Raw genomic sequence first — 12,566 nt, forward strand, 5'->3', positions numbered from 1 at the left:
CCACCCACCGTCATAAGGAACTTTAGAATGGTACCACCAGACCCTAAAGACAATGATCAGGGCATACCGCTATGAGTACCTCCATGACTGGGACGAAGGGCTGGGATTTCTTCTGTTTGCCACTAGGGACTCACCCAGTGAGTCCACTGGCTTTAGTCCCTTTGAATTAGTTTATGGACACGAGGTAAGAGGTCCTCTTAAACTAATCAAGGAGAAGGTTTTGGGAGACAGGAATGAGTGTTCCATGTTAGACTACATTTCCATGTTCCAGGAGCAGCTCATGAGAGCCTGCTCAGGAGCACCTAAAGATCTCCCAGGCAGCTATGAAAAGGCAAGCAGACAAACATGCCAAGATCAGAACATTTCAGCCTGGAGACCCTGTATTAGTATGACTCCTAATTCAGGGTGAATCCCTGAAAGCTCAGTTCAGTGGCCCATACTGAGTGGCAAAAAGGATTAGCCAGGTAAATGATTTGATTGACACCCCAATCGAGGGAAAAAACAAACGCTGTGCCATATTAACATGTTAAAACAATATCACAGCCAGGAAGGGGACAGACAAGCACAGGTCTGTCAGACAGTCAGGCAGGAAGGGGATGAAAAGGACAGAGGACAGGTTAGAGAAGGGCTGGGGAGGCACCATATCAAAGCTGCTAACAGCATTTACAGAAACTTGCAGGGACAAGGACATTTCCCAAAAAGGCAAACCAACCATAAGTGAGATGTCCCAGTTGAAGTGCCACAAGGGAGTGCAGTGAAAGCTGGACAGACACTTATGATTGCTAATGTCCCAGAGGACATGCGGCAGATTAGCAAAGAAAACCTCCCCACAGTAAAGGGAAAAGGGATGGAAAAATGCCCTAAGTTAAACAGCACTTGTGTGACTCACCAGAAAACTAAAAGTGAGGTCAGTGTGCATCCAGCCCCGAAGAACCCAATGATTAGGTCCCAAACCCGAAGCTAATCCAACCCAACAAGTTCAACTCAGAATTCAGCAAGAACAAGGGCCCAGAGAAAATCTCAGACACTTCAAATGGGCTAAAAAACAATTTATTACCCACTGCCACTATAGGGAGAAAAAATTATCAAGGTGCTGGAACCTGAATGGTACAAGCTGCTTTGCAGGAAAAAACAATGTAATCGCTGATGCATTGTCCAGGGTCTAATCCGACACATAACCATCCCAAACAAACTCCAAAATAAAATTAAATCAGCATAGCTGTTGCAGATAAACCAGTTGCAGGAATTCTAAGATTAATGAGTGAATTTGATGAGTGAGTGTTGAGAATGAATGTGCGTTTTCTTCTTTTTCTTTTCTTTTCCACATCATCACATTTCATTCCGTGTGGTGTGGAGGTGTCAAGAAAAATGATATGCCAAATAAGAAATATTAATTTATCGGTTGGAAACTTACATTACACTTTTAATGGAAACAAAAATCCTGCAGTTAACTTAAAGAAAAACTGGCAGCCAAGATGCCCACCACAATTTGCATCTGAAACATCTTTTCACATTCCAAGCCCCAACAGGAGACAGAAGTCAGAGCAGCATGGACCCAGAACAATGACTTGCTCTAAGTGACTGAATTATCTAAGATTGCTTCATTAGCATGGTATTCAAGGCAATCCTAACACCTTGACTTTGAAAGAGCAAACACTTCCAAGTGTAAAATTTGGCATCCTGGGGTCTGGGGAGCTAATTCCGAACCTTGAATGTCATTAGAATCTTCCAAAGAATACACTGAGACGGTCATGTGACCATCTGTCCATCTTTGTGAAAGTTGGGAGTTTCTTGAACAAAGACAGTCAAACAGGAGAAAGGCTATGTGTCTCCCCTTCTCTCTCTTCTCCCAGATAACACCACAACTTTGAAAGCTGTCTGCGACTATGGGCACTCCAGGCCTACAGATTGCGACAGACAGAGACCAGGGGAAGAGAACCACCTACAAGTCTGTCTCCAAGAAAACCATGAGCCAAGCGGGCCAGCCACAAAGTATGCTTTGACCAGCTAAAGTCTTCAAGAATACAGCTTCATCTGGAAGACCACCGAATTCTCCAACCTCACAGACTGTGTATTTAATTTCTATTTATTCTGGACTCGAATACAACCACAAAATTTACTTTTCACTCTGTAATCTATTTGTGTGTGTGTGTGTGATTCTCGGGTGAATGTGTACATGAATGTGTAAAGTATCTTGGTTTTTTTTAGATCGGGTTTGGATCGTTAAGTATAATAAACTTACCTCTTTCTTGTTTAAACTCAAGAAAACCTATCTGATTGGTTCTTTCATGATCACATTAAAGGTAAAAGGTAAAACGGTCACTGAGTAAATACAATCACTGTTTTCTATTTTTTTTTATAAAGGACTAAACCCTGTTGCAGTCAAATAAGAGAAAGGGCAAGAGGGGAACCTAAGGCCCCCTCCTCACCTGGCTGTAACAGAAATGCTAATTATTCTTCATGGGCTTAATATTTTTATGCAGTGGAAATGATTAGTTGTTTATTACTTCAACTGAAATAGGAGGAGAATTTCCACAGTGGGGTGGGGTTTGATCAATCATTTACTTTAACCTTGGTGAAAATGGTGTGAACATCAATTATGTTGATTTTCTGGGTCTTCCATTGGCTCTTTCTTCAAGGTTGCTGCAGATGGACAAGGAATTCGCCCTCATAATAATTGGTTCCTATTCCATTAAATGCCAGCCTAGATGGAAAGATGGAGTAATCAATGGAAATGTGTGACGAACATGTCTCACTGTTTTTGTAATCTTTCTAACAACTTAGCTAAACCACCAGGAGGAACTTGCTATGTTAGGAAATTTTATTGGGTACGCCACAGGCAGCTTGAAAGATTGGATTGATGACAATGTGACTCAGCTTTTCTCTTCATTTACAGTAGAGAGTTCGGAAACGTCCTCACAGTGTAACTCTACAGAGAGCGTTAGCGGTTTCAGCAGTTCTGAACACAGCAGCCTTTCTCTGACTGGAGGAGAGACTGAAGAAGCACTTTCTCTCTGCTCAACATCATACAAGCCCAGTTCAGATCCATGCTCACTCTGTGCATCGTCATTACTGCCAAAGGGAGATCTGCCATTTGGAAATTTGCTCAAAAAAGTAAGTGTCATCTCAGATGGATTTTGTGCATTATCTTTCCCTATCTCCCAAAAAATTGACTGAAAAGTTCTGGCAAAACCCCATTCAAAATTAGGCAAATTAATGGCAATTTTATTTTTCCCTTCAATTTTCTACCCTTTTTTGAAGATGTTGACTGTTGGTGTGGTATGATTCCATGGGAAACAGTTGTTCTTCTGGACCTTAGGCAATTGACCCCCACAAGTAGGTATCAGCAAGCTATTCAATTACAGTGGGCATCACAGCTAAGCATGATTTTGCCATCACCAAACATTTAGAAAAATAAACATTGCAACAAAAGTCACAGGATAGCAGTCAAGAGTGAGAAATCTGATTTATTTTTCAGTCCTTACCCTAAAGGCACAGAAAGCAAATGTAGGATTCCAGTCGCTGCCCCAGCTAACATCAGTTAACTCACTACAGACTAGAGATTGAACCTTTGTTCTTTGTGATCTGTGTGGCCCAGTTCTACATTAGGCAGTGCTTTGAATAACAAACTTCGCTGGGGAGCATAATGAAATATCTGGCTATTTTCAGTGTAACTGGTTTTGTTTCGGATGAATTTTTTTTTGTCTTTTTATCTAATGTTTTTAGATCTTCGTCTTTGACTTTGAATTAATACTTCAAAGTTCAACTCCATAACTTTTCTTTTTAAGAACCTGTTGTACTTCAAGGTGAACTTCACCTTGACAAGTACAGCAGGGCAGTTAATGTTATTTACTATCAATGATACAGTAATAATAACACCACAGTGGGGTAATACCCTTCTGATCAGTGAAGCTCTGATAGAAATATTCAAGGGTGCTAGGTGCAAAAAACAAAATAACTGGAGTAAAATACAATGGTATGAGCAAAATTTGGTTTGCTGGATTGGCTGATTTTTCTGAGACATATTAACCAGTCTGGTGTAAACAGACCTGGGGCCGAATTTTCAAAGCTCACTGAGTGCGGGTACGGAGGCGAGCACAATTTCAATATCATATTCTCTGAGGTTGGTGCTGGGACTCACCGTCTCCAGAACATGATGCCATTTTTCAAGGGACGCTGGCAGTGAGGGAATGGGTTGGGCGACACTTCCATTTAATTGCCTGTTGAGCTCATTGAAGAGCTCATTAACTGGCATTTCAGCAACAGTTTTTAATTTTTTTTTATTCAGTCATGGGATGTGGGCGTCGTTGGCCAGGCCAGCATTTATTGCCCATCCCTAATTGCCCTAACTGAGTGGCTTGCTAGGCCATTTCAGAGAGCATGTAAAAGTCAACCACATTGCTGTGGGTCTGGAGTCACATGTAGGCCAGACCAGGTAAGGACAGCAGATTTCCTTCCCGAAAGGACATTAGTGAACCAGATGGGTTTTTACAACAATCAACAATGGTTTCATGGCCATCATTAGACTAGCTTTTTAATTCCAGATTTATTAATTGAATTCAAATTCCACCTTCTGCTGTGGTGGGATTTGAACCCATGTCCTGAGAGCAATACCCTGGGTCTCTGGGTTACTAGTCCAGTGACATTACCACTACGCCACCGCCTCCCCTAGGCTGGGAATGTGAAGGATGCCATGGGGGGCACATGACAGGATGTTCAAGTCACGAACACAGTGGGGGTCGGGGGCAGTGGCAGGCCATGAGGGCTATGGAAAGGGCTGATTAAAATACTGCAGAGGCATCAAAAAAAAGCTCAGCTACTTCAAATGTGCCAGAGTGGCCATTGCTGCAGCTGTAAGACATTCAGTAGTGAATGGCAGGAAACCAAAGAGGGACATGAGGCTGCTGGCATCACTTGGGCACCTGGAGTTGGCAGGGGAAGACCTGGTGAATGCACAAAGCCCAGCTGAGGGAGTTTGGATGATAACAGGCTACTCTGACATTGGACAGAGCAACCAGGATGAGCCACGGCAGATACAACCTCCTGGACAGCAGGAGGCCAGAAGAGCACAATGGGGCGCTACAAGAGGAGGAAGGCGTTATCCAAGACATCAGGTGCACAGCCTAAGAGTCAGCGACCTGCAAATGACAGAACGCGAGTGCTGTTGGAGCCTGCACCTATCCAGGCAAATGGTCTCGGTCCTGTGTGCTCTTATCTGTTGTATGATTGTCTTAAGAGTGATGTCCCTTTAAGAACTCAGTATGCTAATGAGCTAAGTATCAGGATGTAGTCATGTGATTAGAAACCATAGTCACTCTGCAACTGCAACACCCGAGACAAAGGTTCCGTATATGGTTTGCTCTGTATTGTATAGACTAGTTGTTAATAAACCGTTTAGAGATATTTAAGGAACTGGAATCCATGTACCTCATTGTGTTGCTTGAGATAACACAAAGAACTCATGACATGGTCCACAATGACCTGAGGCCTCATTGCCTCCATGGCAGTCCCCTACCTGCAGCCGTCAAGGTCTCTGTTGCCCAGAATTTCTATGCAAATGGGTCATTCCAGGGATCAGCTGAGGTCCTAAGTGGCCACTCAGAGTCGGCAGCTCATCAGGCAGGTCACGGATGCCGTTTTCAGGAGGGCAGGGGGCTACATCCACTTTGACACAGATGGGCCTGGTTTGGATATTGAGTTCAGACCCCATTGCTGGATTCCCCCACGTCCAGGGAATCATTCCTTGTGCTCATGTGGTCATCAAGGCACCCAGCAACTGGCCTGTGAAATCCATCAACAGGAACTCCCTCAACATCCAGCTGGCCCATGACCACCACAAGAGCTTCCTCCATATGTGCGCTCACTTTCCTGGCACTGCCATGACTCCTTCATCCTCTTCTCGTCCAGGCTTTCTTGATACTTCACTCCATCCTGCAAAGTGCATGGATGGATCCAAGCGGACAAGAGAAATCCCTTAAAGAGATGACTACTGACCCCTCTATGGGAGTCCCACACAGACGCATAGAGGCAAAACAGCCAATACCACCTGCTCAGCAGGCCAACCATTGAGCAGGCCGTCGGGTTTCTGAAGATGCGATACTGGTGCCTGGATTAATCAGGTGCCGCCCTCCAATACCCTCCTGCAAGGGTTATGGTCATTTTGGTGGTCAGCTGCGTTCTCCATAACATGGCCCTCCAGAGACCTGTGGACCTTGAGGGCAGTGAGGCCTTGGAAGGAGACAGCTCATCAGGGAAGGAGCAGGAGGTAAGAAAGGAGGAAGAAGAGGGAGCAGAGGAGGCAGAGAGGTCAGAACGGGTTAACACTAAACAGAGGTGTTCCTGCCACATGACGACGTGGCATCCTCCTGCCACCCTCTGGGAAGAGAACCTCCCTCCTCTCCCTCACGGCCTGCAGCATAAGATCCAGGTGGGCATCGAGGAAGTGAGCATCTGCCCTGCCCCTAGTGCCAGGCTTCCAGCTACCCTGTTACATCTCATTTCCCTCTGGTGCTGTGAAAGGCAGATCTCTCCCTCAGGACAACCAGCAGCCTCAGTGCTGGTTGCTGTGGAAGTCTACAGGCCAGATCTTGTGCTCGTCCAGAAGATGGGTTCCGTGGCGGAGGGGGGGAATGCCGAAGAATCAGACCGGAACTGTCCATCATGGAACCCGATGCCTGGATTCTCTTTTCTGTTCTTCCTGGAGGTGGGATAGACCAACGACAACCTTCCCACGTGAGGCCAATTGAGGCCCTTAAGTGGCCTATTAATGGACAATTAAGGGTCTCTTCCTGTTGCCGTTAGGATCTTACCTGTGGCAGGGAGCCTCCACTCCACTGGGAAGATGCCTTGTAAAATGAGGCATCCTCCCTGTGGGCTTGGGGGGGTTCTCTCCTTCATGGGCAATTCGTGGCCCATGGAGTAACCCCCCCCCCCCCGACCCCCCCGGGACCCCCCCTCCCCGGACCAAATGACCACATCCCACTCCCCCTTTATGGATCCTTCCAGACTGGCCCTGGCGACCACCCCCCACCCCCCCACCCCCTACCGCTCACCTACCTGTGTTCCGGGTTCCAATGCTGGGCCTGGGTCTGAGGACTCTGCAGTACCAGCAGTGGCCACCACTCCCGGTGGCACTGCTGATACTGCTGACCTGCCGGCCCTCTGATTGGCCTGCAGTTCTTGGACATAGGATCCCCATCCTTATAAAGTCTTTACAGGACGGGGATCCCGCTTCCTAAAACTTTGACTCCAAAAGATCAGAGGATCGCTCTGGGGGGGCCGAAAAAATGTGGAGTCGGGGCTCCTCCCAGCTTTTTGGCCAGACGCCGGTAGCCCAGCCTCCTGCACAAAATCGAGCCCTACAATGAGCCCCATATTTGATCTGACCCACTGCCATTTTCAATCTCACTGGCTCTAAGAGGACAGCAAACTCATCTCAATAACAATTAAGGCCTTACCCATTTGAAAATTGCAACCTGAATCAGCTTCCCACAGGAGGCAGGTTTCTGACCCAAAACCAGTCCTGTTTCCCACCTCCATAATGAAATTCCAGCCCCTGGTCTCTGTCGGTTATGTAGACAGGCCTATTGGAGTATTAATCTACAGTTAGCTGTTTGGTATTCCCTGAATAGATATTTTGTTTCTTTCAGATATTGGAAATGACTTATGGATTGTGAAGACAAGGCCATTTACCTTTCTTCTTCAGATCCACTGTTCTGTAGAAAGTCTTGGGTCAGTTGCCCTCTGTGATTTCTGGTACAGTGTGTTGATCAGAGTGGGTTTGCAATGCTGCAGGGTGGACCACTACTCCAGTTTACACACAGTAGCAGAATCAATTACTCAGTGTCAAATGGTTATGATGATCAGGGAGTGGATGTCGAGAAGGAAATGATTCATACCTCAGAACTGTCGTTCCACACATCTCACGAAGATTAAAATGTCTCTCACTATAGGTTGGCCTGAGTGAAGTGTATGGCAAATGTAATTACATGTGTATGCCTGCCCCATATCATCTACACTTCACATGAACCATTTTAAAAAGTCTATCTGATTCAAACTGTATTCCACTAAGCTGAAAAAGGCATGGTGAACGAACTAAAATCAGGATGATACTATTTAGTTTGAGCTTCTCTCCATAAACAATTTTTTTTGAAAGTGGAACCATTTAACTGTGTTTTCATACTGACCAGAATTGAATATGTTCTGTTTCTGTTATTTATAATTTTCAAACAGAGCTATACCATACAATACTAGCAAGCACAAAAACTGTTGTGCCATGACTGATGACTTTTTCTTGTGAAATATATTTCCCCAACACTGACATTTTTTGTCTTGAGAGGTTTGAAGCTTTTCCTGAAATTAATCTAAACAAATGCCTTTGTCCAAAAGGTTACCTTCTGAGGGAGTCAATAGAGGAAAAGAACTCAATTGGTGAAGGCCTCACGCTCAAAGTGTTTTGAAGACTTATACATTGATACTCCAGAAGCTCTTTATCTCATAGAAAATTGAGAGATTAACTCAGTATTTTCCTTTCCTTAGGTTTAATTAAAACATTACTTCCTCCAATAATTTTAGACCAACGTATTGGTCCATAATTGCCTTGCGTATGTGTACATAAAAGGACATGTAAATCACTGTGCACATATTTATAACATGGATTGACTGTTATTTAGTTCCATTATATTTAGAATTTAAATTGACTGCTTTACTTTGATCCAGGATAAATCATCAGAAATGCCTGTGAACCGTTCAACAGCTGTCTGAAGCTCTGAGGAACCAGTTTGGTAAATATTTTCATCCCAAAAAATTATCACACATTGTTAGGGGAGGCTCTACAAACATAACTTGTTCATTATTTCTTGGGACTAGCAGAACAAAGAACAGCTCATCAGAACATATATCTGTGTGTGGTCACAAATAACAAAAATCTTTGCAGAAACATTACACAATATTCTTAAGGGTTAATAACACATATTTTAAAAGTAGTTAAATAATACAAGAAAAATAATTACAGTGTAAAACAATAGTTGTTGGCAAAATGTAGTCAGTTGACTTTGAGGTACAGCATATGACAACATATGGCTCAGTGAACAATAGGACATGACGTCACCCCACCGTTCCATACAGAGGGTATTCAATATCAGATATACTGCACAGGGTGTATCCATGCCAACCATCTGCTTCACATGGACTGCCAGCAGTTTCAGATTGATGGATGCAAACTAGCACTGCTCCCAGATCCTCTCTTCAGCACAGTGCCCAGATCCCCATCAGCATTGTGCTAGTTTCCCTTCAGTGCCACTCTTCATTGCTCCTCTTAGTGCCGCTCCCAACTCCCACCTGCTGTTGCTCAAGCACATTGAATGTCATTGCCTCCACCCCCATAGGCAGGAATTCTCATCTTAGTTTTACTAAATAAGGAATTCCTGCCAAAATGGCCAATGGGTACTCAATTTCCTGGAGTAGCCAGAGCCTGGAGCAGCATTGAGAGGAAAGGGGAAAGAGTGTTCCCTTGAGCTGCTGTGGAGGAACAGAAATTCAGTGATGAGTGCCAGTATAAATTTGGGAGAGCGAGGAGTACCAGCAGAAACTGAGGTGAGGGAGGAGAGAAGAGTGCCAGTATGAATGGGAGCGGGGTGCTGGGTGGGGGAAGGGGTGGTGCACTGGCATGATGGAGGAGAGAAGGCAAAAGTATGATTATGAACTGAGATATGTGTGACTGAGTGCCCGTGTGACTCGTGACAGGGCCAGGGCAGAACAGAAGTGTCACTTTGATGACTGTATAAACAATTTTAAAACAATGCATTAATCCTATTTAGTAACTGAGAGTCCCAATAAATATCAGTACATAATATTCCACTGTTCCTGCACAAAACTTAAGGAAAATACCAATGATTTTTGCCACAATCACTGCCTGTATAAAAGTTGGAATGTCGGATGCATTTGTCACTTAGGTACTGACAGATCGATCCCCCATTCTGCTTTCCATGCAACTAAATATAAGAGGTAGATATATTCAGGTCATTTTTGAGTTGTCAGCTCTCTTGGGACTGTGTCAGATTTTTTGAAGCTTTGATCAAGTTTTTCTAATTTCCTAAGTTGGCAACTATGAGGGGGAGGGGGAGGGAAAAGAAGGAAGTGAGTAGACGTGACTAGACAATTCTTCAGAAACTGATTCACAAATGTCCTCCAGCTGACCCAGCAGCTGGGTGAAGAGAAGCATTGCCAAAAGTACAGGAGCTGGTCATCATCCATTCCTTTCAGGGAGAAAAGAGGAGATTTTGTTTTTTAACTCAGCGAGTTGTAACATTCTGGAATGCATAGCCTGAAAAGGAAGCATATTCAATACAAACTTTCAAAAGGGAAGTTGATAAATATTTAAAGAGGAAAAATTTACAGGGCAGTAGGGAAAGAGCAGAGAAATGGGACTAATTGGATCACTCTTTCAAAGAGCTGGCACGGGTACAATGGGCCAATGACCTCCTTCTGTGCTGTATAATTCGGCATTCAAACTGAATAGTTCTGTTTGGATGTCAGAGGGTAGATTTACGTATTCTCAATGGGGAAGCTGCACCAGAAGTGAATGCAAGTTGGCCACATGACAACAATCCTGTCGCATTGATTGTCCTTCTTGTGCTCTGCTCAGGCTCTTTGCCGGGAGAGTGGGATCAGTCCTATTATTTTAGGAATGCTCAATTCTCTTAAAAGGAGGATTTTGTCAGTATATCTTGCAAGTTATTGTGGTGTGCCATTATTCATCATATTAAGTTTTAATATATAATTTTAATCTTGTTATTTTCTTAGGCCTGAGAATCAATGAATTGCCGGTGAAAGTGGCTCATTGTTGGTATTCCAATTGCTGAGCTGAGCTCTGAAATGTAATTCCAGTTTGAAATGCAGCAAGCGAGCAGATTTGCAGGAGGTTGCTGTGCCATCTGGGCTTTGTCCCGACAGATTGTTGATTTCACTTGCTGGAAAACAGATGCTAGTGTGTAGCAGAAATCTTTATTAAAAAAAAAAGCCTCATTATTCTCAAAGATCCTGCTGCATGATCCAGGTGGTTGTGACATAAACTTCGGCCATGGTACTTCCCAGGGTCACTGTATTGAAGAGGGAACACTTCTCCCTGTGGATAGATGCTATGAGTTTTTGCCCCCCTCTGCACGGTATGTGAACCGATAACAAAACATTCAGTCATGCTTTCCATCCCCAATGTTGGCTTAATGAGGTTCAGAATCACAAGCCCCAATGCAAGAAGGAAGAACCATCAAGTGCAGGAGGGACATTCACCCAGGAAAATTTGACTTTGGAGAAAATGGCACTAAGAACAGGTCTAAAGAGGGAGACCAATGTAACATTTTCATTTAACTATTGAATCTTATATAAATTTATTTTAATATCCATTAAAAATGATTAAATAATATTACATTGTATGTTGTACTGTTGCCTTCTATTGCATACCTGTTAGCTTTATTCACAGCATTGTTGTAAAATGCAGAAAGATGTCCGCTAAGATGTCAGTACTTATGTTTCCTATTTTTACATGTTTACAATATTAAAAAGAACCATAGATTTTCTTGATGTTGATGATCTTTTGGCCCCAATTTGTCATTTTTGTACTATTCGAACATAGCTTCATTCTTAACTGTGTTTTTCAAATTCAATTCATGCTCCAGTTCTAGCAAAAGTGTCTGCTTAGAGTGATACTTAATCAGCAGACCTCTGTTACATTGCTGCCTCCATGGACTTGCTGGCCAGACAAGACAGTGCTCAATGTATTTGTGATTGGGTGAACACACTGTAAATTCCGCCCACTGGTACTGAAACAGTGGCTTAATCTTTAATATCACTGAAAATTGAATTTAGTTTACAAACTGTTTAAAATTTCCCTAAAACGATTCAATTGACTGCCTGGGGATCTTAAGATTCACTTTAAACTCTGGTGGGTACACAACCAAAGCCATATCTGCCTAGCTTTTGACACTGTCTTTCATGGCTTACCTAAGTTTCACATGAATAATTTACTCCTGGGATATACTACACAGTTTGGGCAGGATTCTCTGCTTGAATAACACCAGTTTTCTGGACTGGCTTGAGTGAATTTGTATGGGAATCAGTCCGGGGGTTGCTTTGCTGGCACTTCTGGGATTTTTCCCCTAATGTGAGCAGAAGTCTTTAGATGATAGGAAATAATTCAGCCAATGTATTTCCCAGCTTTTGCATTCTAGCACTGCTGGGTGTAAGGAACGATGTTGCATTCCTGGCATAGAGGTTGCTATTGTGGTGGAGGAGCAGTAAAAATTTTAAAGGATCGTCTTAGCCTCTGCGATCAGGCGTAGGATGATCACATGGTAATCAATGCCTAGGCTTAGAGGATGATTTTAGAATTGAGAAAATGATTTTAAAAACATTGATGCCAGGCCTGGAGGGAATCAGTTATGCAACACGGCAGCCAAGACCTAATGCCCACCATTTTCCAACTCCTACCTTGGTGAGCGCAATGACTTGGGCAAATCAGCTGGTAGTGGAACAATAGGGCAGGTGGAATGCCCATTGTACCAACTGAG

The 12,566-nt window shown here is 43.7% G+C and overlaps 1 protein-coding gene across 3 annotated transcripts in view; it reads left to right on the plus strand.

Moving 5' to 3' along the window:
- The window catches only part of LOC137378062 (pleckstrin homology domain-containing family G member 4B-like), a 186,210-nt gene extending 174,634 nt beyond the window's left edge, over nucleotides 1-11,576 (plus strand). For 2 of the 3 annotated variants that reach the window (XM_068048123.1, XM_068048125.1), the window contains 3 exons: nucleotides 2,897-3,114; nucleotides 8,719-8,783; nucleotides 10,804-11,576. In XM_068048123.1, the coding sequence (XP_067904224.1) occupies nucleotides 2,897-3,114; nucleotides 8,719-8,763 (263 nt within the window). In that variant the 3' untranslated portion in view covers nucleotides 8,764-8,783; nucleotides 10,804-11,576. The remainder of the gene's footprint in view (nucleotides 1-2,896; nucleotides 3,115-8,718; nucleotides 8,784-10,803) is intronic. The other variant, XM_068048124.1, reaches the window with a different exon arrangement.
- Nucleotides 11,577-12,566: the final 990 nt, after the last annotated feature.

Source organism: Heterodontus francisci, chromosome 16, assembly GCF_036365525.1.
Source record: "Heterodontus francisci isolate sHetFra1 chromosome 16, sHetFra1.hap1, whole genome shotgun sequence".
Classification (NCBI taxonomy): domain Eukaryota; kingdom Metazoa; phylum Chordata; class Chondrichthyes; order Heterodontiformes; family Heterodontidae; genus Heterodontus; species Heterodontus francisci.